Genomic DNA, 24,788 nt, shown 5'->3' on the forward strand with positions numbered 1-24,788 from the left:
GCAGCTTCTACTAATCAATTTTCCGTGTGCCATAAAAATTTAATCTCGTATTGTGCGACTGCATACCGTCAACTCATGTAGATAAGACATTGTGGGGAATATTTCCGATCACTCCCAAAAATGCAGTTCAATGTGGCAGTACTAATTTATTGCGCTGCCCTTTTTCAGGTATGTGAAGTCAAGTTAGAACATACGGGACAATAATAATGCTGCGATTTGTTGTTTTAGGGCGCCATTTGCGCAATTCGACGAGATTGCGGTAAAATGCTCACTTAAAGTCATCTACAGACAAGTTTACTCAATTATATTGTTATTATAGAATGTGGAATTGGAAATGAGGAGGAGATAGATACACGAATTATCAATGGTATCGTAACCTATCCCCATCAGTATCCGTGGATGGTGTATTTGAAATACATGGGACGCGTATTTTGTGGCGGCGCCATCTTGAACGACCGTTATGTGATCACTGCTGGGCACTGTTTGTACGAGTAAGTATTGTGTGAGAAACACTTGTTCAGCATACTTGTATAAACATGGTTTACTTTAGCATGCAACCACAGTACATGCAAATCGTTGTTGGTGGACACGATTCTGAAGTTGAAGACGGTATAACCGTAGATGTTGAAGCGTTGAAATTGCATGAAAATTACACACGTTATGCAGCCTATGACGATAACGATATAGGTATAATCAAATTGAGTAAAACATTGCATCTGAACAATAATATCAACCCAATTTGTCTGCCGAATCCGGGTAATCATAAAAACTACAACAAAAGTATACATTATAAATTAAAAATTACGTTATATTATAGCATCCGACTATACCAGAGCAAAAGTGGTGATTGCCGGTTGGGGTATAACAGAGAAGAAGCAGATGTCTAGGTACCTCCTACACAACTCTGTACGCATCCTGTCACAGAGCGACTGTAAAAATGCGAATCGTATTGGATCCAAATTCAGAGTTTTGGAGAATCTGTGCGCATACGGACATGCTACAGATACCTGTCAAGTATTTAACAATTGATTATAAACACTAAACAATAATAATGATTCACAATGTTTGATTTCTTAGGGAGACAGTGGTTCTCCATTGGTCTACGAGTCCTCACCGTTCAAGTATGAACTGGCTGGTGAGTAATCGCATACGGATAGTTTAATTTTGTACTGAATAATCAACCACAACGTGTAACAGGTATTGTTTCTTGGGGCGAGGGATGTGCTCCTAAAAATACACCCAGCGTATATGTAAGAGTTACCCACTATTTGCCGTGGATCGAGCGTCACAGCAGAGATGGCCATTATTGCCTCGCCCAGCGCAACTAAGTATTGTCTCACAATAAACACTGTTGAGAACGCACTCAGAAATAAAGAAGTCTTAAATCATATTATATTTTCAAATTTCGCCATCAAATTAAAAAAGAAACATACTTCTAACGATAACATTGAGGTTATGAAGAAAAAATGAATCATGACATTAATATATATGAAAAGATAAATTAAGTAGTGTTTTGTCCGTCTTTCGAAAAATGAACCGAAAATATATATCACACAATCAAATCAATTTTGAATGCTTTAAATGCATTTCGCTCCTCAATGAATTCATATTGCGCCGGGTACCAGGAATGAACATTACCACATAATATATATACAAGTACATCAATTATACTAGTAAATCACGTTCGACGTCGTCTTGTCGCACGACGAAGTCACCGCCTCTTCGAGATTACTATCCAGCTTGTGATAGTTGGCCGAGTTCGGGCGACGACGTGGCTGCCTTCTTCCGCGTCTTCCTTCCAGGACTAAAGCTAGGACCTACAGAAACCAGAATATTATAAAATCGCAATTTTTTAATTTCTAATTTAAAAAAAAATGCATACCTTTTGTTTGTTGTGATACCCAACATAGCCCATCACAAACAAAATGCAAAACATCATGAAATACGAAAAGAAGTACGAATCATTGGTTGACAGATCATCGTTAGTGACGCTACGATTGAAATCTTCGTCTTCATTAGTACTTAACGGTTTTTCTTTGGGTAGTGGTGGAAGGTGTTCTTCATCACCAACGGAAAACGGTGGATCATCGTCATCCATTTCAACTCGATTGCCATACACATCATCATCTTTTTCAACGGGTTTAATGGGCTCTATCTTGGAATCAACCACCACGTTGCTCTCGGCTGGTTGTTTTACTTCCGGTTCATCAACCACAGGTGGAGGAGCTTTAACTTCAGGCAATTGAGGCTCAACCTGTGTTTGAGTTGCCTTCGTAACTTTACCCGGCGGCGTTTTATCCGCGGTATCCATTATATTCTCAGTGGGTTTCGGTGCAGCGCTTGGTTTTACAGGATTCCACAGCTGGCGCTGATTGAGAGCCTGATGCTGAAGCTGAAGGAGGCAATTTGTTTGCAGATTCATCTGTTTTCGTCTGTTTGATGGAGCTGTCAGAATTTGATTGAATCTTCTGTTCAACTTTGAGTTGTTGAACATTTGACTGTGGAGCTTTATTAACTGCAGCAACTTGCACCTCTTGAGAGTTCTTTGTATTCTTCTCTATATTCTTATTGGGGACAAGTTTTGGTGCATCTGTGACTGTATTAGAAGGTTTAGGTACAACCACTGGATGAATTGCTGCTGTGTCAGCTGGTTTATGAACATTTTTTGTCATGTTATTCACCTGTAACTTGGCAAATGCCATCAATGCAGAGTAACTGCATGCTTTCACCGAATGATCATCAGAATTCAAATCTATACAAATCCGTTCACAAATATGGTTATTTAACATTATACTTGCAGGTTTACTTAAATTATATATGGTGTAAAAAGCGCGTAGATCTTTGCATACATTTTCCACAGATGCATTGTCAGCCAGTTTAATAGCTGCCGGACTGATTAACTTGGTCACAAACTCACCATTTTCAATCAAACACAGCTGCTCAAAGGTATCATAGTACAGCAAACAATGCAATTTTTCAATGTTGTGCCACTGGGTTAAGTTTGCATTGAGGGCTTCATCATAGCTGCCACATTTTTGAAGAAACGTTGGAGTGTTTACTTGAAGAAGTGTTGTGTTTTGTAAATAAGTGCACTTGTTCTGAGTGAGTTCAATCAGCTTATCAAGCACACTCGTTTGACTGGCTGGCGCGTTTTGCACAAACGTGATCAGCAACAAGAGCAGGCAGGATACAACTAAGCAGTTTCTCGGATACATTTTGTAGTTTTCGTTTCGCAAAATGTAGAACTTCGATTCGCAACTAGGTTAGGTATCGGTAGTTTAGTATTACGTGCTCTGGTCCTACATTGGTGATATTTTACGTAGTATCTTGAAAGGCTTAAAATCTACGTGGATAACAAAAGTCTCAGCCGATCTAGCGTGATGTAGATAAAATTTGATATAAAAGAGTATGCGCTTTTTTTTTATTCACTGCGTTATGATGACAAAACGTATTTGACCAATGCCATTGCAGCATTTATCCGTGGCAGCCGAGGCTTTCTAGATTTAAAACTAGCAATAAATATCGAAAGTTTAAGCGTTAATTACGTTAAATTTAATAACTGCTGTGATAAAGATGTAATTTTTTACTTGATTTTAGTAATAGGACTCTTTAGTCACTTTGGGGAGGCTCCGATTTGAATTTAGCGCTCAATTAGTTATAAAAATCAGCTGTCAGTTATTTGACATCTATCATAACCTAGGTTTATATTCAACAACGTGTTTTTGTGATTTGTGGGTGAAGATCCCGGATTTTACAAAATAAAAAATCCAGTGAGACAAAATGGAATACATCCAACAAACGGCACAATTGCAAGATGCAAAGCGAATGTATTCATCGCATATCTCAAAATAAACTGTCTTCTATTAATCTTTTTATGTTTTAGATTATGTTGTGAATGTGGAATTGTCATTGAGCCCAATCCATCAAACATGTGCGTTGGTTGTCTTCGCTCGCAGGTGGATATCACCGAAGGCATTCCGAAACAAGCCACACTTCATTTCTGCCGCGGATGCGAGCGCTACCTGCAGCCTCCAAATGAATGGATTCAAGCAGCATTGGAATCACGCGAATTGCTTTCGCTCTGCTTGAAAAAACTGAAAGGTTTGAGCAGAGTTAAATTAGTAGATGCCTCATTTGTTTGGACTGAACCTCATTCCAAGAGGCTTAAAGTCAAGTTGACAGTGCAGGGTGAAGTGGTTGGTGGAGCAGTGCTTCAGCAAATATTCATTGTTGAATATGTGGTTGCACATCAGATGTGTGATGAGTGCCATAGAACTGAGGCACAGGATTATTGGCGTGCTATGGTTCAAGTCAGACAAAAAGCTATTAACAAGAAGACATTCTTTTATCTTGAGCAACTTATCCTGAAACATAAGGCTCATGAAAACACTCTAGGAATTAAACCAATTCATGGTGGGTTGCCTAAATTATATTTAATTATAGTTGATATTATAAAACCTTTATAACTTTTAGAGGGTTTGGATTTTTTCTATGTGTCTGAATCGCATGCGCGTAAAATGGTGGATTTCGTTTGCGCAGTTTTGCCGTGCAAGTATCAGCACTCCAAGAAGTTAATTTCGCATGATATCCACAGCAATACTTACAACTACAAGTTTACATATTCTATTGAAATTGTACCCATTTCTAAAGACAGTGTTGTATGTTTGCCCAAAAAATTGAGCAATCAACTTGGTGGAATTGCACAATTGTGTTTGGTTAACAGGGTAACCAATGCTATTCACTTGATTGATCCATTATCTGGTCAAAGTATGATATATTATATTAATCTACGTTTTTTTCTTATATTTAAATTACTTTTGCTTTTGTTTAGTGGCCGAAATAAACAGTACTCTATTTTGGCGCTATCCATTCTCCAGCGTTTGCAACCCAAAACAATTGGTAGAATACATTGTGATGAACCTAGAAATTCTTATGGATAAGGACAGAAAGACTTTCCCCGGCCAAGGCGCAGTGTCTATGAAGCATGTCATCGCAGATGTGTGGGTCGTTAAAGCTTCAGAACTGGGCTTGAACGATAACCTGATACACACGCGCACTCACCTGGGGCATCTCCTCAAGGTGGGCGATTCCGCGTTGGGCTACAACTTATGCGACAGCAATGTGAACGACTCTAACTACGAAAAGTTAGATAGCAGTCGGGTTGCCGACGTTGTTCTGGTGAAGAAATTCTATCCGGAGAGGGATAACGCCAGGAGGAAACGTGCTTGGAAGTTGAAGCATTTGGCCGAGGAGACGACAGCGCTCAATATGGAAACTAAGTTAGATATTTTGTGCTTTTAAGTGAATTAATAAATAATCGATGTTGTTTTTCAGTGATTATCATGAGTTCTTGGATGATTTGGAGGAAGATCCAGCTATGCGACAGAACGTGAATATTTTCAAGGACGCTAGCAAGATGATTCCAGTTGACACGGATGATGAGTGCGATCCGTCCATGCCGCGGATTACGTTAGAGGAAATGTTGGATGACTTGGTGATCGATGATGTCGATATGGCTGAAGTTATTGAATAACATATTCAAGTCATGAGCGGAAGCAAATAAAAATTCATTTTGTTGGGTTTGTAATTAATGGTTTCTATAGGTTTGTAAAGAGCAACCTAAACCTTACAACTGTGGCTGTCAATTAGTAATTGGTCATTCAAAAGGATGTAATATTGTGAGACCTGTTTATTTTAATGATCCTGTATTCGTCAGGACTTGACTTACTACCCGATATTCGGTCTGATAGCCAATTTGGTATGGAAGCGCCGAATACCGCGTTATAATCACAAATTCATTCAATCGCTAATATGTACATTACTACTTTTTCTGAAGTGCCTCCCAGTTGATTTTCTTTTGCGAGAACAATTCATCATGTGAAATGTTGTCCAAATATCTAACTTGTTTTCTAATGTATTTCACCATACAATCCAGATGCTCTGGATTGGCTTCCTGCTGCTGGTAGAGTCTTCTCCAAATCGCGCCAGCAAGAGTAATATCGTCGCTTTGAAGACCTTCATCGTATGCAATTAAAGCAGCTTGGAACTGCTCGGAGAGTTGCCGTATTTGTTCTCGAACTCCGGATGGATTGTGAGCCTTACATAAACAGTTATATAAACAAAATGCAATTATTTAGCAAGGTAGTTACTTACTCCCAGTTTTTTTGCCCGCAATGCGACGTCCGCCCACATGGCTTGCACAACCGAGTTCCTCATAACGCGTCCATCTTCGCCCTCTGCCATACATCGCACCATCAGCATCCATACATGAATCTCGGTAATCACAAACCAAGAGTAAAACGTGTCGGGCAAGGCAAACTCGTCAAAGAATTCATTATAATTAATATTATCTGCTACAGATTCATATAATAAGTAACCAGACACACCAAGTTTCTGAAACAAATGGATTTGGTATTTGGATTTTACTGGCAGATAATTGAATCAAACTTACATGCCTTTGAAGATTTATAAAAGGGATTTTCTTAAGGACCTTAGATATTAGTGACTCATTATTATTTGTTGTAAGAAATTTAGCATCTTCTCCAACTTTGATACTAGCACAACTTTGTGTAGAGGTACTCAAAGTTCTTTGACTACAAGGAAAATTTAATTTATATTTTGTTCGCAATACGCTGTTGCACCAGTAGTATTTACTACAATGCAAGATTGATATCTAATATAAAAAAAGAATGATTAGAGTAACATTTATTGTAGTTGTGTAATCATTAAAAGTTACCTTGGTAAGTTGTAGACTTTGCACAAGACTCATATTGATTTAATTCTTTAAGCTGGAGGAACTAGTGTTAGGTCGTAATTCACGTATTAGTTTTGCTACATAGCCGCATTGTTATGTTTTAAACACAACAAATTTAAGTTCATGCAGCACGCACTTTATTTTTCTTAACTTAACCTATTTTCACTGGGTCGGAATAATAGAAATAGCTTCAAATGTATTTATTATAGCATTCGGGTATATAACAATAATCACAAAGAACATAATAAAAAAGTTAAATTCTCATATGTTTATAAAGAATAATTTTATGTCATACACATACTAGAGCATGTTATTTCGTCAGAAGAATTAAACCGGTCCTTACCAAAACCAGTTAAAAGACAGCTGAAAATTTTTGAAAGTAAAAAGTTGTTTAGAATTGATTTTAACGAATTTTTGTGTCTTAAAGTACGTATTTTTAGATATAATTGGGTAATAACAGAAGTAAAAGTATCAACCAGTATCAACATCAACGTGATTAAATTTACATGTTCAATATATCGGGGGTTCAGTGAATAGTAAACAACAAATTAGTGAGTGCACTACCCACATAACCTGAAACTCGAGTCTACAGTTGGTTTCTGGCGTAAATCTCGAGCTATCAGTCGGCTACATAGGTTACTTGATTTATTACGCTCGTAATTGGTGGTTGTTCCTTGATATCTGATAAAAACGCTGCGTTAGTTAATTATGCGAGGATTAACAGCATTACGGACATTTTGGCTTTCATTTATCCGAAGATACAAACGTCTGCCATGCCTGTGGAACACCAAGCATCCTTTATATAGGGATGGCAAAGCAAGACAACAAGCTATACAAGAACTTATAGATCTGTGTCGTTCATTAAATCCGAAAGCTAACCGGAAAACGGTTCTAGGACGTTGCCGCTCTTTTCATCAATACTACAAAAGGGACAAAATGTTATCTAAAATACATGGGGATTGCCACAAACCAAATTGGGCTTATCCTTATTTGAAGTTTTTATCTAGACATGTGGATGATCCAGATCAATTTAAAAATACTAGAGTAAATTATGTGAAACGGCGAAAACGATCACATAAACGTCACCATAAAAAACTCCACATGAAGAAAGAAACTGAAGCCTATATTAAGCCAAAAGAAGAACTGGAAACTAGTGAGACAATTGAAGATGCTGAGAGTATTAAGACAAATGATGAACATGAAACATATATAGATACACATATGGATATGATTGAGCCTGAAATACATATTGAGGAGAATAGTCTTTTAACACGCATTAAAATAGAGCCTGGGCTAAATGATAGTTTAACTGCAACCACAATTGCAAATCATGACCTAAGAAATGATTTTGTAAGTACAAATCACTGTACAGTACAGTTCTTTGAGTAAATTATACATCTCACAATTTGTTCCAGAGTATTACATTAATGGATCCTGCTGATGTACCCAATGCCATTGAATCACCAAGTCCTTCCTCACCTACCGATGGTACACAGGATTTCACAATGTCACCCAGGAGTAGCTCACATGATTATTACTTTCCAGTTGAAGATGATGAATCAATGACGCTGGCAAGGGGTTATGCCACAAAACTACGAAAATTGACAAGAGAACAACTAATTTTTGCTGATAAACTTATCAATGAAACATTATTTAACGCGCAACTGCAACTTTTGACTAGAACTTGTGTGATTGCTGTGTCGGATAATACCCAAGACGTGTATGATGTAGTTGAATCTTCATGCAATGACAAAATCTCAGAGATTGAGATTGAGACAGAAAACTGAAGGGGCAATTAAGTACTAACATGTTATTTATAAGTACAAGTTTAATATTTTAGTACATCAAGTATCAAGTGCGCTAAATGATACTTTTACCACGTTGTGTGTGTTTAATATCGTTTAGCGACGTGATGCTTACGCTATTTTTTCTACTTCCACCCTATTTTCCATGTTTAGGTTTTTGTATTTCAAAATTTCGAACTTCGTTCGCATACTACTGGAAAATGTAAGAATACCTGGGTGTCACTCTGGGGGCAGGTTTACTAAGGCGCATATAGTCTTGTACTGCACCGTACGTATACTTTAGTCACGGTCCGTGATTAAAAAACCACTTATCGTGTCTCCAAACCGTGAAAAAAGTGGCGCTTTAAAGGTGGAAATGGAAAAAGGCACTTTTAATTCCTAAAATGTGCTGCCTGTACTACAATTAATTTAATTAATCAAGTGAATTATAAAGATGTGATTTTATATTTAAGTTTTCCACAACAAAAACACCCAATATTTAAATGCAATCTCCTGGCAATTGATTTGAAAATATTAATCATAAAAAATAATTTTATATGCGGTTGGATTAACTATGTTGGTATTGACTCCATTCTAAGCTAGGGCTATCCGCTGGAAGAACCCACCCAAGCGGAATTTTCGACCCAGTGTCCGTATTGGGCGTTAAAAAAGTGTCCCAACTCTTTCTGATTGCGATGAACTTCTCCATATCATGTTTCGCTGAAGTAAGCGCCCAGTAAAGTGGTGATGGTACATAACTAGGACCGAAAAGCACTTGGTCCCATTGCTGTGCCACTTCTTTCTCTTTATTTGCAATCGTTTGTTTATTATCTTCGGACGCGTTCCGCTCCAACATCAGTTTCAGCCCTTGCTCTTCAATACTGTACGTTTTGGACGAGTTCTCCCACATTTTGATCAACGCTTCGGTAGTTTTACAAAACGCGGCATTATCTTCGGCTGGAATCTTCTCCCCTCGAGCTTTTGCTGCAGTTTCACGGACATTCCGCAGTTTAATCAGCGACGCCACAAGCGATAGTTGTTTCCGCGCTTCAGTTTTCTTCTTGGTAACTTCAGCAAGCACACAATCGGCGTCTTTCTTCATAATCTCTTCAGCTTTCGCTCGCTCGGCTTCTTCCTTCTTCGCGACAAGCCAAGAATCTATCTTTTTATGTTGTGCTAGGTTCTCTTCCTTTTTCTTGGCCATTTGCAGCTGGTTTTCGTATCTGCGGCGTTTCTGGGTCGCACGTTTTTTGGCCCTCTGTGCAAGTTCGTATTTTAGTGTTTTTAAGGTCTCAGGATTTTGATACTGCGCCATTAGCACAGTCAATTCATCTTTCAACGAACCAATCACGCTTGTGTGTCGCTTCCATTCATCGGTGCTCATTGTGGACATATTTTCTTCTAGAATCTTTTGAGTGGCTTCAAGACGTTGTGTTATTTCTAAACATTTTTTCAATCCTTGTTTAGCAGCGTGAATACTAACATGCCCTTTACTTTTCTGAGGTTTTATCTGGGTTGTTTTAACTTCAACTGTGGTTGATTCCAGGTTCAAGTTGATTTTACCGATTTTCGACAGCCAAGTTTCAACGAAGAGCTCGTCGTCTGTTTTAGCATCAAGTTGTATAGGTGGAGGAAGGCTTAGATCATACCTGAATGGAACTATTGGTGGTGGTGGTACATTTGGAACCATTATTGCAGCTGTATTATAATAGTTTGAACTGTATAGTCTTGGATCTTGGACAGACATTGTTGCTTTAGCTGGTGCACTATTCATCTCAAATTATTTGAATATACTTTTTAATTAATTAATATTAGATCAGTAAAATTATAGGTAGTAAGGCGGTCTTAACACATTTGTGCACCCTCTTCAGGTTTTGGTAACTGTGCCTTGGCCTCCTCCAGAGTAGTCAACGCAGTTTGATAATCTTCAGATTCTTTGAGATCTGTCTCCGAGTTAAGAATTGTCTGCAATTCTTCATATGCTTTTGCAAGACGACGTTGGCAATCCGGGACCATCATCACAGACTCTTGAAGGACTTCCTCCTGTTTACGGATGTCATATTCATCCTTACCTTCAATACAAACCAAATGTAAACGATTTAAAATTTACAAATTTACAAATAGAGGTTATATAAAGAGAAGCGAAAATTATTCTAAAAAAATGTAATATATTGCATGATCATACCTTCAGTTTGGTACTTCTCAATGCGTGTGCGCTGCTGATCAGCCTCCTTTTCGTATGTGAGCTTTTCTTTTGCCAATCTGCGAACAACGCCGGTCTTGATTTTCAACGTGCGAATGCGAGGATCGGCCATTATGGGATAAAGTTGATTTGAAGTTGAATGACGTTGTGAAATTAAATTTGCGTATAAATATAAATGTAGAGTAAATGCGTTGCCACTGCTACGTGTCGAAAATAATATTTGAAGAGGTATACTAGTTGATAATTACGGATTAGTCATTCGCGTTATTATATCCTTTTATGATGAGCGATGATTCACGAACAAGCACGCCACTTTCACTTTTTTGCAATTTTCTTCAATACAAACAGAGAATATCAGAACAACTAAACTCTAACTTGTTTGTATTTTTATGCAATGACTAATTTGATTATTTTAAAATTCAATTCTTACACATTTACATTGAACTTCTATTATAACCGGGGGTAATTTCTAATTAAGAATCGCAGTTGGCCTTGTTTATAATATTTGTATTACCCGCTCTTGAAATCAAAAAGAAACCAGCAAAAGTCCCTAAATTCCCCTAAATATTAAATCCGTGGCGCCATCTTCAAATTTATCTTTGAGTTCAACTGTGGTGTAAACAAGTTCTTATGAAGTCCTGCTTGCGGTATAATAGTGGGTTTAATCGATCGGTCATTTTCATCCCAGCAACTTATTTTATACTAACTTAAATTAATTTTCATGGCAAGAGGAAACATGCGTGGACGCGGCGGAGTCGGTAGAGGCATCGGTCGGCACCCATTTAAACCAAAGATTTTCCTGCCGAGGCACCCCTTCGACCTAACCTTAGCGGAGGTAACTTTCCCCAAGTTAAAACCCTCTCCAGATGAGACTATGTTTACGAACGCGTTGCTCAAACGCAATGCTGACTTGTCTCCAACGGCCGCCGAACAAACAGCTATTCTTAACTTGGTAACAAAGATACAAACTGTCTTAGATAATTTGGTTGTTGCACCAGGGACATTTGATGCTTGTGTAAGTACACAATACTTTTAACATAACTAAAACAAATATTTATTTTATTATTGATTATATAGCAACTGGAAGAAGTGAGGCAAGTGGGTTCCTTCAAGAAAGGCACAATGGTATCTGGCCACAATGTAGCAGATATTGTTGTAATTCTGAAAACATTGCCAACAAAAGAAGCTGTTGAAGCGCTCGGCAACAAAGTGCGCGACGATTTGAAAAACCTCATGAAATCTGAGGTGATCAACAAAGGCGAATCTCTAAATCATGCGATAAATGAGCGTGGCATTGAAATAAGTAACTGTTTTGCAACGGTACGGGTAATGGTTACTACCGTCCATCACAACATCCGCAAACTTGATCCGGAAATTCATCTGGATCCCAAAATCATGATGAGCCACTTAGCGGCAATCCGACACAGCCGCTGGTTTGAGGAAAATGCGCATCATTCGTCAATCAAAGTACTTATTCGATTATTACGTGATTTACGCTCGCGATTTGAAGGTTTTGAGCCTTTAACACCGTGGATGTTAGATCTTTTAGCGCATTTTGCGATTATGAATAATCCTAGTCGGCAGGCAGTGCCGATTAATCAAGCCTTTCGACGTGTTTTTCAATTGTTAGCCGCAGGACTATTCTTGCCTGGTTCGGCGGGCATTACTGATCCTTGCGAGGGTGGCAATTTACGTATTCACACAGCGATGTCTTTGGAGCAGCAGGATACTTGTTGTCTGACTGCGCAGACACTTTTGAGAGTACTTTCACACGGAGGCTATAAGCACATTCTTGGCCTGGAGGGCAACGCGACGATTGCTAAGGAAATGTCGATTTGGGACGGCGTCGTTGTTTCACCCTTGGAGAAAGCCTATGAAAAACCCTTAGAGAAGAAGGACGGCGAAGAGGGTGAAGATGAGGACATGGAGGGTGAAGGCGAAGAAGGCATGGAAACAGCTGAGGTTTAATTACTTTGACTTTTAATTGTTAACGATTTTTTTTTTGTAGATTTTTCGTGAGGTTATGTTCGGAGCTGTCAAATCATTTTTTGCGTGATTGTATATTATTTTACTTTTCGTACATTAAGTGGCTGTAAAATGAAGAATAATTGATTTACATTCAGGTTGTGCTGAATATGTGCTCAAATTCTGAGCAAGATTAGCGTAGAGAAGGTGTTTTTGTTTGCTATAATAAACAAAAACAGTAGTTTAGTAATGTGTCAATCCAAACAATGAAGTTAGCAATATGATCTGCTTTGATTTTGACACTGAAATAAACACTGTGTTCACTTTCAAGATATTATAACTTTTTTTATTCAATAATTATTCAACAAAGGAGAATTGCTTACCACTAACAAATTCTAAATATTTTTTACAACGAATTGTTTACATGATATGATTATTCATTTTCTATCAACTACATTAATTATCAAATATTCATAGTATTGTCGGTTAGTCTTGTGTTATATGTTTATATGCATGGATTAAACTGCTGCATATTGATGCGATCGCAGTAAACTCTTGCGTTGTCCCTTGTCACTGGAATCTTGAACAGTTTCCCCTGCGGCATGCACACGCAAACTTTGTATTGCATTGTCAGCTTATCATTGATCTTCGGCAAGAATATCGGCAGTTTCTTATGATCCAGTCGGACGCCATCTTTGCCAACGAGTACAATCGATCCGTTCAACGATTTGATATAAATGTCGCGATCAGCGGTTATTACAAGGTCGCGGCCTTCCAGTGTCGTCCCTTCTGATCCTCGCACATGTACACTTTTACCCTCCAGTAGCAAATCATCTTTTAGCGGCGCGACAATACGATTGGTATGTATTGTAGTGGTGTTTAACTTTCGCATTGCATGCGGAACATTGAAACTCGGCGCGTTTGTCGTAAAGATCTCATTTTCTTCATCATCTTTGACAAGAAAGTTGTTAGTATTGTTGATGATGGTTCCGTTCTTGCTCATTTCTAGTTTCTGCACGGTGCGTCCGTACTTATTAGTCAAGTTGAAAACTAGGGGTGCATCAATGCCGTCGATCTGTATCGGATGGTCCATGTAACTCTCAAGGCGTCCGTCGCGTTTATAAATATCATTGAGATCGGTGTTACCAAAGAGCTTGATGGCAGAGTACTCCGGAACTAGTTCCAAACTTTGCATGCCTTGTCCTAATTTCAACACTCCAAGGATTGTCATCGTCAGGACCAGATTACCGACGGCTAGGACGAATAGCAGTCCTACCAGCGTCCAAAATGCAAAAGTTTTACGTCCACGCAGTGCGGGCGGCGCTTGTAAGTCGGTATTATGAGTGTTCACAGGAATGTAACTGGCGGAATAGTTATTGTTTTGATTTTTGGGAGCTGCACGCTTGGCTGTAGATGAGATGCCCTCCAAACCATCTTGGAAGACATCCGGCGGGGGAGTTGCACGTACCTCCGACATAATAATCAACTGTATGGATATTAATAGTGCTATAAACACTGTAGCAGTATGAAGCGACGTCGGAGGCGTCGTACTCGATATTCTACAAACGACGCGCGTCGCGACGCATGTGCAATGCCTAAACTTAGTCTGCCTACAGTCAGTCCACCGAAATTCATAACAAATGTCTTGTTTTTCAAAACTATCAAGCTACCTTTGCATTTTATCGTTAATTACGAAGGAAGCAGGCGATGGCATTAACAAATCAACTGTAAAGTCGAACATGTTGATTTTAACAGAGATAATATTTTTGTGTGAAATATTTTCTTGCTTGAATTATGTCAGTTGCGGTGAGTACAACTCCTTTTAACAATTTTTACCTTAAATTAACTTATTGTTGCATTAAAGACTGTGTAATTTCTACAAATCGTGATCTCACCGAACTGCAACCGCTCCTCTTGAAACCCGGCACTTGGTCCACGTTCGGTAATGATCCCTACTACCTACCCTCAAACCGTGAGGGCGAAATAATCTTTAAACCTGGCGACGAAATAATACTTCACTGTCCTGGTACCACGATCCGTGCAGACGGCGTTACAATCAACTCCGGCATCCTTACAATCTCCTGTGATTCCCATAAAACTTTCAAAATTCACCCCGAAGGCAACATACTCCCTTTTAAACTAATTGAATGTACCACGCCAGCGAAACACATCGTTCGTCGAACAGAAGAAAAGTGCAATACAAACAACGACCTCCTAGAAATTGGTTTCCCTTTAAACGATGGCAGATTCATAACGCAAATCTCCGTCTGTTTTGATTCCGAACAGAAACGTACATTCTATACCAAATTCCAGATGACCTCTAGCATAGAAGGCTTTCAAACTCATGTCGCTCGTCAGATGTTCAACGAAGGCGGAAGTTTCTTCAATCTAGGGGTACCTGTTGAGCAATGTTACTATATCCCGAAGCAGAGGCACACCATCAATCGCCAGTTGAATCTTGCGGAAAATTCTATACAATATATTGACAAAGGTACAACTATTTTTACACGCGGACATTTGGCTGCAAAAGGTGATTTCGTGTTTGGCCCGCAACAGACGGCGACGTTTTACTGGGTAAACGCCGCGCCACAATGGGCACGATTAAACAACGATAACTGGAACGAGCTGGAGAAGAGTCTGAGACAATATGCGAGTAATATTCATAGTGATTTTCTAGTTTACACCGGTACACATGAAATTGCTCATGTGGGCAATGTGGACCTGTTCTTGCATTGTGATTCAGTTAATCACATCCCTGTGCCGAAATATTTCTGGAAGGTGGTGTACGAACCGCAGTCCCAGGCGGGTGTAGCGTTTATTGGATTGAACAATCCGTTCGACCACAGTGAACAAACATTCTGTAAAGATGTTTGCGATCAATTGCGATGGCAGATAACGTGGGAGAGGAAAAATCGTAATTTAGGATTCTCGTTTTGTTGTGAAGTCGACGATTTTCGACGAACTATTGAATTTCCTAGATTTACAACAAAAGGTCTATTAAGTAGACGTGATTATTAATACTTATTATAGTAATGAAATAAAATTAAATTAAAATACTTTTAAAACACATTATTTTGATGGATCTGCAATAGCTTCTAGAATCCAAGGATGCGACATAACTTCAGCCAATGAAAGACGTTTATCTCCGGTGGTTTTCAGCAACTAAAATCATAAGCAGTTATTTTAAATTGAGCAGAAGTAAATTTTATGATTGTTACTTACCCCACTAATCAATGCCTTAGCGGCTGAAGGGATAGACGACGGATACTGCATATGCACACGCCGAATTTTCTCTTGGGTTTCTTGGGCGGTTTCGCTCTCAAATGGCGGTTTTCCCACTAGAAACTCATAGCAAAGCACGCCTAAACTCCACAAGTCCACATGGCAACTATATTCTTTCTGTTCGACCATTTCCGGTGGGAGATAATCCAACGTACCACACATGGTCTTGCGTTTTAACGACGGAGCATGCACCGACCAGCCAAAGTCGGCTAACTTCACATCACCGGTGAATGTTAACAGAAGATTTTCCGGTTTTATATCACGATGAATGACATGATTGCGATGGCAATAATCCAGGGCATCAGCTACTTGATATGTGTACTTAGCAGATCTGAAAATACATCAGTGAATTAAAATGAATTTTTTTTGCTAAAAATAAATTGTATGTAAATTTTTTTAATTACTTACAAATGTTCATTGAAATGCCCTCCTGGGCTGCTCTTTAAAATAGTATACAGTTCTCCACGTGCGGCATATTCTAACACTAAATAAATTCTAAAATCATCATGGAACCATGTGAGAAGTTGAAGAATATTAGGATGCCTGAAACATTCATAATATGAATTTTGCACTGTAGATTATGTATGTATAATAATTACTTGAGATGTGTTTGAATTTCAATCTCACGTAAAATCAGTCGTTCAACCCGCTCCTTTGCAACCTCATATTTAGATAAAGTCTTGAGGGCCACAACATAATCAGTGTTCTTAATTTTGGCAGCATATACTCTTCCAAACTTGCCACGGCCCATCCGCTTGCCAACGTCAAAGTCATCTAAACTCCATGAATAACTTGGAAATAAAAACAAACAACATATTTTTTGTTCTACGGGCAATAGAAAAAAATGACTTACTCTTCATTGCTGAATGCTGGATGATTTACAATATCTGTCATCAGTTGCTCGGTACGTTGGTAATATTTGGAATCTATTACATTTTTCTTCTCGGTCATGTACCGTTGCACATATTCATCGGACATTGTGATTTAAAAAATATGATGGTTCTTCAAAGCTTCGTATAAGAATGAGCGGCAAGGTGCTCGACGACACCACCAACGGTTTTTGTAAAATTTCAAAATTCTAGGTTGTGTTGGTTCAGTTTAAAACGGTTTGACAAGTGGCGCCCCCAGTAAAGATCAAAAAAGTTTTAGGCGTACATTGATGCATTTTAAAATGAGACTTTTAATAAATAAACACCAAGTATCTTAAACATATTATTTTAAATTAAAACTATAGTTTAACACAATTATTATATATAATACTTTGTTATTACGTATAAATGTTTATTGTTATTTTAATTTTTAAAAAGTTGCTGGCAAACAGTGCCCTCTTGTGGATAAATGTCAAAAGAACCGCCATACGTTTTCAGAATGATTTGCAACCATTTTGTAATTTTTCTTGTCCGCTTCACAAATCAAATCTCGTGTGATCCAGAATAGAAAGGAGCGCCATCGCCAGTGTATGATTGCGATTGTGAGTATTGTTAATAATCTAAGATTAAGATTAATTATTGAGCATCAACGATTGAGCATACAAATCAAGATTAAGACTGGCAATCAACAACGATTGTTGCATTCGTACTCTAATTTACTCGAAGATAAAATCAGGACAAGGGCATTCCATGTAGACATAAACCAAGATGAAAGATTTACATTGTTAGAAGAACACAGTAATTTATTTATTTGTTGTTCGTGGAAAATTTCTTTATTCAACAACTTATAAGTATTAACATCAAACATCTTAAACGTATTCTTTGCACATTCTTTCAACACAGAAGTTCAAAAACCGAAGGAAGCATCTAAGAAAGTGGTAAGTTCAGACCCACCCGACCAACCACTTCTTTATATCGCTCGATATAACCACTCCGATTGGTTTTCGAATCGTTCGTTTTTTCATCACTCCTCGTTTTTTTTTTCTCTTCTTCGACTACGCGCGCGCCGCCGCATTATACTTGAATGCATCAACCATCAAAGTAATGCCCTTTAAGCGTACGAAGAAATCCGCCACGATAAAACGATTATGGCGTGCGTTGTCGCCGACTTGTCGTCTTCACGGTCTTCATCCGCGGTCGTTGCGTCTTTTTTCTGCTTCTTTCCCCTTTTATACGATCGAAGTAAATGGCGATTTAACATCTTGCATCGTTTCCTTTGCTTTTCTCAACTGCGATGCCACAACAAAACGGACGAGACGACTTAAAACGACATTTTCGTATAAAATTGCATTTATTAGTTGTGCTACGGCGAGAATGAGGAACTCCTCAACCGCTGGCATTCGAATTCACGCCAACGGTGGTGGAGTTACCACTTCTCACTGTTTTTCATCCAAAACCCAATCGGGAATTGTTAATTATGTTTTTGTGCGTTGAAATTACATCTTGTAACATGTGAAATGCTAAAGTACTGACGACCATGAAACCGAGAGCCTCCTCTCCTTTCTATTACACAAATAAATCTCGTCTGACGGTAATTAACAACACTTCTACACTTCTCTGAGTCGCTGACGTCGGCCAGATGGATCCAACGTCTTCACAATCTGTGAAGAACAAGAAATACCATTATTAATCATGAATTCACCGCAACAAATGTAACAATAAAACTGATAATTTTAGATAAATCAATTCAGTCGTCGCTTTGTGTCTTAATTACGCGCACATTCAAATAAAAATAAAAATTGAAAGTAATCTATCTGCAATTGCCCGTAATGTCGTAATTACATACAGACTGCGCGGCGTGAATATAAAAATGGCATTGACAATGATTGAATTACATTGAGTTACGAATTATGTACGTCTCCGCAAGACTTCGCACGGCTACTAATTATTGCTAACATAATGGAGCAATAGACCAGGATAACACCACAACACAAGAAATAAGAGCAATGAGCGTGAACAAATACGTTGCGCATTTTTTTATGTTGAAGCGACTTGAAAACGGCGATAATTATTTGCAAACATTCGCACGTCGATTGGCATATAAGAAAAAACCTGCGCGGCTAAATCAAATGTCAAGACTATTACAGTTCGATTACCTTTTGGTGTGTTTTTTTTTTCTCGCTGCAAAAATTAAAACAATAAAAAGAATTTTTGGAATGTTTTAAATTAGAAAAAGAAGGATAACTGGTTTAAAAGGTTTTTCTCATTAATTGGCTAAGTAAATTGTAATTTTCGGTAAAGTCACTCATGCAACGCGCATTATTTCGAATAAAAATTCCCACAACCGACACAATGTGATTCATTGCGCGGGTAGCATCATCGCATGTGTGCATGCACGAACGGCAGCCATGAAGGTATTCGTGACAGGTGAAAAAAATCCAACCATCATACACAACCGGGTATCTTCAAACCGTGTGCGTCCCCCTCGCGTTCCTCCTGGATAGCGATAGGTGGAAAAGTAAGCACGTATGCACGTAATACCTGGCGAACATATTTTTAAGCGCACGCATAATGATAGGAATGTGTTACTACAGGATACTTCGTAGGCGCATGTGAATGCAGACGCCCTTTTGTGGCTGAAGACCCTGTGCGTGATGGTATTGTGTGTGCGTGCTGGGCATGGGCACGCTGCTATCCCACGACAAAGTCCGTAAGTCAGGCGCGACGCGCAAGCGAGAGCGCCGACCGGCATCAGCCCCCCTTCGACCTCCGGCAGGTTATTGCCAGCGCGCACCTGACCTTGGGAGGCCAACCCCACCTGTATGCTACTTCTTCGGCGTCTCGTCTCTTCGCCGCGGCCGGCGCTTTTGTCGGTTGGCTTCGGCGTTTCTTTTTTTATTAATAATTCCATAAATACGTTACACCGGTCTTTTTGGAAACTACCAACGAGTGTATTCAAGCCGAAAACGTTAAAAGTTACGCCGTCGTCAATAAGCGTCGTTTTATATATGAATAAAATTACCATTTTAAATTTGCGACGTGTCCTCCAAACTTGACTTATTCCAGATGCAGACAACAGAAAAATAAAATAATCGCGACACTTGAAAAGTTGATTCATCGAGAATAAAATGACGCTGGGCGACGAGAGTATTTTAAGAATTTTAATTTGTGCTCACCCTCTTTGTTGTGGATTTAATCTCAACTTGAGTAATTTCGTTTCCTTTGTGCAGTTGAACGTGGGAGCACACTTAATACACTTGGATAATTTTTGTAATGAATGAGATGTCCAATTGGATGTAGATCGTGGTGGCTGGCGTATCGAATGTGTAACATGGACGCCGCTGATGAACTGAAGTCGACTGTCCGGCGCGATCCGCCGCCGCTAGACTCGCGAGCGCGCGCGCGCCCGACTCAGCCGGAGCGCGACCACAAAGCCGAAGAAGTGGGGCTGAAAGTCGCGTAACTGTACGCGCCGGAGGAAAGAACCGACGCGACCGCGACCACGACCACGACCATGGCCGCGACCGCGCGCGCGCCGCGACCTCGCTAACGCACTTGCGAAGGGAAAATAAACGACAGACAGACAGACACATATCCCCACAACCCCGTGACGTCGCGTCGCGTCGAGCTTGCGCATGACTATCATACACAAGGCCCTAAATCTTGAGCCAACTCTGATAGCACACACGACCATTGTGTGTACTCAGCGCATTCTGATAGATTAAACACCCAATTCATGAACACCGAAATGCTTTCACAAGTCTACTGGGGTAGACACAAAGGTACCACCAATTTTCTACCACCAGGTCATATATCCACGTCGATCCTAATATAAACCGATAAAAGTCGGGTCGCCGCTTTGCAGAAAGATACTCGGATGCGATTATAAGTTTTATATCGCGGCGGCTGTTCGGGAAAAGGTCGTGGTGGAAGCGAAGGCGACGAATTTTCTACCTGGTGGTAGGTACACACGCGCGCGCGCCACGATGCCATCCAGGCATGCTTTTTTTTTATTGCGATCGACACAACACGACTGAGGGGTCACAATGCAACAAATTGTGACCCGAGAAACTTTAGATTTATATACTTGGTAAAATCCAACAAATTCATCAGAAATATCTTACGAGTAAGAATTTTCCTTATAGGCAAACGACAACCTGCGTTTAGAAATTATTACTGGTAGTAATTTGGTCGTACATTAATTACTGCAATCATGTGTATTGTTTTAATAGCCGTAATAGCGTCTAATGAGTCTCGCTGGTTCCCACTGGTGGCTTCTCATCAAGATGCAACGCGCGGCGCGTCGAGTGCGAAAAACCGGGAGTCGTTCTCGATTGTAATTTGACTTCTTCGGCCAAGTGCGCAACCGGCCCGCGGCTATTTTATTTTTGTTATAATAACACCGCGCGCGCACATCTTCGATGCATCGGCAATGACCAATCAGCGCGTCGGTAGTCAACAAGCAGCGCGTTGTGAAGAGTGCCCCGGCTAATTTGTACATTTTGAAGACCTGAAAGTCAAGGTAATATCGCTATATGTACAAAGAGCACAAAACCAACGGAAAAATCATCGCAGACAGGCGCAGAGGGCCGACCACGCAAACGACTTGAACAAATTTCCAACAAGTTGATCCTCTCGTAAGAAATAGTGTTTAGACGCAGACCAAGATCAACACACACTCATGACACACAAGACTAACACCAAGGTGCGAGTATTTAGATGCTGTGGATGAAGAATTGACCGGCTTGGAGGCCAAAACGGCCGTATGCATATAGGTACCCGCGGACCGGTTTACAAGCGGCGTGCGCGCGCGCGCCCCGCGAATGCATTCACGCATTGTAAAATGTATATTTATGTGCAGGACGAGGATGCGATATAAAATACATTTAATTAATTTCGTTTCGTCTGGTTGCTGGCCGAGTCCCTACCCTCTGGATTTAATTACATGCAGGTTGAGTCGCCATCGCGACTAAAAATAACTTTGTCGTTATTAACGAGTCGTTAATAGCCCTTCGATTAATTCATCCGCGGGGCTTTGAAAAGTGAACAAATGTTACATTTTACATGCGTCAACCATGCGATACTGCATTAAAAGGCTTTAGAAATTTAACTTTAAAAGAAGAAGAATGAAAAAAAAACACGAAGAAAGAGGCATTTCATTGTTTTTGATGAATGCTGATAGCACCTGCTACAAAGTCACAAAGAAAAAGAAGGGTTAGCGTTGCTAGGAGAATAAAAATGAGAAGGTCGGCATAAAAATGGTTTTAAAGGCCTCGGATTCTCATCTTGGGCGTGTGGTAAAAAAACGAGGTAATAAAAAGACCACATCGGGTAGACACACCACCAGTCCAGCGAATGACTCAAAACTTCTTGGGATTTCGTTGTTAGTTCTTAAGAATTTTAATCAGAACGAAATTTTTCGTAAATTTTGAACTCGCTTTATGGTTTTATGTGCACTGAAGTACTTTTTACTTGGAAGTGTTTGATGAATAGTTGAATAGTGTAGTTATAGCGTACTGAGAATCTATTCAAACATTTTTCTCGGTTCTCATTGCATCTTAAAGTAATGTGCGTGGTTTGCAATGCTGTCGGAGACGACAACGCCAGTTGTGCAAGTTTTTTAGCAAGCGCGCCGCAGTTTTTAGCAAAACTTCTTTTTTCTCGTTGAGTCCGGTATCTCCGTTGGTCTTCAATGTGTTCGATTGCCGCTTGAAGAGTTGAAGCTGACTTTTCTAATTCGCAAAAGCGGAGAAGAAACAAAAAATAAAACAACACACGCACACGAGACAAATATGTGCGCTATGAGCTTAGATGCACTTTGGTCTTGTGGACTCTTGAAGCATCCAAACGTGTGTGCCTCGCGCGCTAAGTACTAACAACTTGTAAGTACTAAGAAAACATTCCAAAGACAACGTCCGACGTTCAGCGAATAGGGTGGTCGTTATGTTTCTACCTTTGTTCAGGCAGGAATTTTTCGTCTTCTAATGGCGTACGCACAGAAGCAGACGCAAAGACAATGCAAAAAAACAGAGGAATAAATGACGTGCCCAAATGGGTTGATGTGAGCGTATGCGTTTACGTCCTAAATGGTAACGAAGAGAAAAATGCAAGCAAGACCAGTAATTATCATCCTGCCGGCTGCTGCTGCCTGCCATCGACATCTTGAGACGAGCAACCAGTTATGTCGTGCGCGCGGCCATCGTTCATCGCTATTTGGATGCTGCGGCTCTTCGGCGGACAGCAGCAGGAGGAAGGCATATGGCTAGTCGCTAGATGACTCGTCCGTATTTTCCGCGCGTCGGATGAAAGTGTTGGTGCGCGTGCGGCGGCGCGGTCCGAGTTGATTCTTCAGGTGTTGTCTTCGGAGCGCGAGCGCTGGACACCGCGCGGATAATGCGATGCGATGCGCGCATAGCAACAGACTCACTTTTCTGCTTTCTTGATGCGAGCGATTCCAGTGCGAGTTATAATCTTGACTTGAAAACTGACCACAAGTCTGCCTACAAATGCAGGCGTACAATTCAATAAACTAAAATCATTCTAAATTTAGATTTAAAAGACACGCATTACTTATTACATCTTTCACTACATTATTTTTATCTGCACAATTTTGTTGAAAAACACTTTCGAGGAATTCTAACAAAAGTGTCTATAAAAATGAATGTATGTTATTAATTAACTTAATAATAGGTGTAATTGTACTGATATTTTCTGGAAACCTTCAAATTAGTCCAGCGCATAATCCTGTAAAGTTTAGCAGCGATAATCCAAGTTAAAGAGAGTGAAATATGGGAAGAAAGTTGATAATGAATTTCATTCATTTTTAAGTTGTATAAGTCTAATCTAGATGGCGCTTAAGTATTTGCATAAAATTCAGAAAAAATGTATATCTATCAATATATAAAAATGAATCGCAAAATCTGTTGGTAAGCGCATAACTCAACAACGCTTAGACCAATTTGGCCGATTCTATTTTTAACATGTTCGTTAAAGTCCAATGATGGTTTTTACGGCGAGAAAAGTTCGAATAATTGCCGGGAAAACACTAAAGACAACCCTTTTCTATAGGATAAAAGTTGGCATTGAGATTCAATCATAGTTATAGTTAAATAGTTGAATCCGAGATGGCGCGCTGAGGTGCATTATTAGCAATTCTTTATATAATTAATTTCGTTAAAATAAAATTGCGAATCTTATTGATAGAATTAACACATAGTATGTCTAGAAGAAGACAGTAAAAACAAATCACATTTTTATTAAACACTACCGGGACAAAAAATCGCGGGCAAAAACTAGTTGTATATAAAAATCAATGTATGTTATTAATTAACTCAATAATAGCTGCACCAATTGTAATGAAATTTTCTGGAAATCTTCAGATTAGTCTTGCACATAATCTTGTCGAGTTTGGTAGCGATAATGCAAGTTAAAGGGTATAAAATAAAGGATGAAAATTTATATTGAAATTCATTCATTGTTTTAGTTCTATAATTCTAATCGAGATGGCGGTAAAATCCAATATTTGCATGAAATTCAGAAAAATAATTTATATTACCAATAATTTTGGTAACACCCGGCACAGCGCTGTCCTTAAACATTATACAATAGCAAATTATTGTTGTATAGAGTTTATAGACGTAAATAAAACACTTTACATAGTTCGGGTGGAATATTAAATGATATTCTAGTATAATGAAATATTTTTGGCGTAAATATTCATGTAAAATAATAAATTCTCTTCATAATACCCCACAAAACTGTGCAAATATTTCAAATTAGCATTTCATTTCATGCATTAACTAATTCTTGTTGAGTGCAGCGCCGTGGTGCACTTTGCTTGTCTTGAATTAATGCAGTGATGCGTCTGTTGGTTAAATAGTAGTTACACAGTGTAACAATCGCACTCAGCCCGACGCACTCAACTATGCAAC

At 39.3% G+C, this 24,788-nt stretch overlaps 11 protein-coding genes and 1 long non-coding RNA gene across 15 annotated transcripts; 5 read left to right on the forward strand and 7 right to left on the reverse strand.

Moving 5' to 3' along the window:
* The first annotated feature begins 28 nt into the window (after positions 1–28).
* On the forward strand, positions 29–1,390 carry LOC135801319 (trypsin-1-like). Its single transcript, XM_065314752.1, has 7 exons — positions 29–168; positions 229–259; positions 320–491; positions 551–756; positions 818–1,014; positions 1,078–1,135; positions 1,198–1,390. Exons 1-7 carry the CDS (start codon positions 121–123, stop codon positions 1,326–1,328), a joined length of 843 nt encoding a protein of 280 aa, XP_065170824.1. The 5' UTR covers positions 29–120; the 3' UTR covers positions 1,329–1,390.
* LOC135801322 (trans-Golgi network integral membrane protein 1-like) lies at positions 1,371–3,477 on the reverse strand. Its single transcript, XM_065314755.1, is given in 3 exon segments — positions 1,371–1,817; positions 1,883–2,422; positions 2,424–3,477. Coding segments are annotated over 3 exon segments (1,479 nt in total). The 5' UTR covers positions 3,216–3,477; the 3' UTR covers positions 1,371–1,670.
* A 189-nt stretch (positions 3,478–3,666) lies between these two features.
* On the forward strand, positions 3,667–5,587 carry Nmd3 (60S ribosomal export protein NMD3). The gene is made up of 5 exons (XM_065314748.1): positions 3,667–3,827; positions 3,884–4,413; positions 4,474–4,767; positions 4,832–5,279; positions 5,335–5,587. Exons 1-5 carry the CDS (start codon positions 3,781–3,783, stop codon positions 5,531–5,533), a joined length of 1,518 nt encoding a protein of 505 aa, XP_065170820.1. The 5' UTR covers positions 3,667–3,780; the 3' UTR covers positions 5,534–5,587.
* An 87-nt stretch (positions 5,588–5,674) lies between these two features.
* On the reverse strand, positions 5,675–6,930 carry Uqcc1 (Ubiquinol-cytochrome c reductase complex assembly factor 1). Its single transcript, XM_065314753.1, has 4 exons — positions 6,737–6,930; positions 6,452–6,673; positions 6,154–6,393; positions 5,675–6,097 (listed from the first exon to the last, which is right to left on the reverse strand). Exons 1-4 carry the CDS (start codon positions 6,767–6,769, stop codon positions 5,822–5,824), a joined length of 771 nt encoding a protein of 256 aa, XP_065170825.1. The 5' UTR covers positions 6,770–6,930; the 3' UTR covers positions 5,675–5,821.
* Positions 6,931–7,102: 172 nt separating this feature from the next.
* LOC135801318 (uncharacterized) lies at positions 7,103–8,593 on the forward strand. Of its 2 annotated transcripts, XM_065314751.1 has the most exons (3): positions 7,103–8,104; positions 8,170–8,242; positions 8,300–8,593. In XM_065314751.1, exons 1-3 carry the CDS (start codon positions 7,463–7,465, stop codon positions 8,539–8,541), a joined length of 957 nt encoding a protein of 318 aa, XP_065170823.1. In that variant the 5' UTR covers positions 7,103–7,462; the 3' UTR covers positions 8,542–8,593. The 2 variants fall into 2 exon arrangements, with proteins under 2 accessions (XP_065170823.1, XP_065170822.1); XM_065314750.1 differs by having other exon boundaries at positions 7,109–8,104; positions 8,170–8,593.
* A 389-nt stretch (positions 8,594–8,982) lies between these two features.
* LOC135801316 (uncharacterized) lies at positions 8,983–10,312 on the reverse strand. The gene has a single exon (XM_065314749.1). The coding sequence runs from the start codon at positions 10,310–10,312 to the stop codon at positions 9,107–9,109; it is 1,206 nt and encodes a 401-aa protein (XP_065170821.1). The 3' UTR covers positions 8,983–9,106.
* A 6-nt stretch (positions 10,313–10,318) lies between these two features.
* On the reverse strand, positions 10,319–11,159 carry Tbca (Tubulin binding cofactor A). Its single transcript, XM_065314754.1, has 2 exons — positions 10,724–11,159; positions 10,319–10,610 (listed from the first exon to the last, which is right to left on the reverse strand). Exons 1-2 carry the CDS (start codon positions 10,851–10,853, stop codon positions 10,384–10,386), a joined length of 357 nt encoding a protein of 118 aa, XP_065170826.1. The 5' UTR covers positions 10,854–11,159; the 3' UTR covers positions 10,319–10,383.
* A 181-nt stretch (positions 11,160–11,340) lies between these two features.
* On the forward strand, positions 11,341–13,036 carry LOC135800575 (interleukin enhancer-binding factor 2 homolog). 3 transcript variants are annotated; one of them, XM_065313840.1, is made up of 3 exons: positions 11,341–11,756; positions 11,819–12,686; positions 12,750–13,036. In XM_065313840.1, the coding sequence occupies exons 1-3, from the start codon at positions 11,463–11,465 to the stop codon at positions 12,758–12,760; spliced, it is 1,173 nt and encodes a 390-aa protein (XP_065169912.1). In that variant the 5' UTR covers positions 11,341–11,462; the 3' UTR covers positions 12,761–13,036. The 3 variants fall into 3 exon arrangements, with proteins under 3 accessions (XP_065169912.1, XP_065169911.1, XP_065169913.1); XM_065313841.1 differs by lacking the exon at positions 12,750–13,036 and having other exon boundaries at positions 11,343–11,396; positions 11,471–11,756; positions 11,819–12,743; XM_065313839.1 differs by lacking the exon at positions 12,750–13,036 and having other exon boundaries at positions 11,819–12,743.
* Positions 13,026–14,244, reverse strand: Scgbeta (sarcoglycan beta). The gene has a single exon (XM_065313842.1). The coding sequence runs from the start codon at positions 14,181–14,183 to the stop codon at positions 13,212–13,214; it is 972 nt and encodes a 323-aa protein (XP_065169914.1). The 5' UTR covers positions 14,184–14,244; the 3' UTR covers positions 13,026–13,211.
* Positions 14,245–14,346: 102 nt separating this feature from the next.
* On the forward strand, positions 14,347–15,773 carry LOC135800574 (uncharacterized). The gene is made up of 2 exons (XM_065313838.1): positions 14,347–14,512; positions 14,571–15,773. Exons 1-2 carry the CDS (start codon positions 14,347–14,349, stop codon positions 15,722–15,724), a joined length of 1,320 nt encoding a protein of 439 aa, XP_065169910.1. The 3' UTR covers positions 15,725–15,773.
* aurB (aurora B) lies at positions 15,686–17,086 on the reverse strand. Its single transcript, XM_065313844.1, has 5 exons — positions 16,842–17,086; positions 16,588–16,779; positions 16,397–16,531; positions 15,929–16,319; positions 15,686–15,868 (listed from the first exon to the last, which is right to left on the reverse strand). The coding sequence occupies exons 1-5, from the start codon at positions 16,964–16,966 to the stop codon at positions 15,776–15,778; spliced, it is 936 nt and encodes a 311-aa protein (XP_065169916.1). The 5' UTR covers positions 16,967–17,086; the 3' UTR covers positions 15,686–15,775.
* A 1,203-nt stretch (positions 17,087–18,289) lies between these two features.
* On the reverse strand, positions 18,290–20,288 carry LOC135800587 (uncharacterized). Its single transcript, XR_010550185.1, has 2 exons — positions 20,034–20,288; positions 18,290–18,518 (listed from the first exon to the last, which is right to left on the reverse strand). It is a non-coding gene; the product is annotated as an uncharacterized lncRNA (long non-coding RNA).
* Positions 20,289–24,788: the final 4,500 nt, after the last annotated feature.

This window comes from Atheta coriaria, unplaced genomic scaffold, assembly GCF_025399875.1.
Source record: "Atheta coriaria isolate IRGN ID8LTWV9N9 unplaced genomic scaffold, Caltech_Dcor_3.1 hic_scaffold_10_pilon, whole genome shotgun sequence".
NCBI classification, from domain to species: Eukaryota; Metazoa; Arthropoda; class Insecta; order Coleoptera; family Staphylinidae; genus Dalotia; species Dalotia coriaria.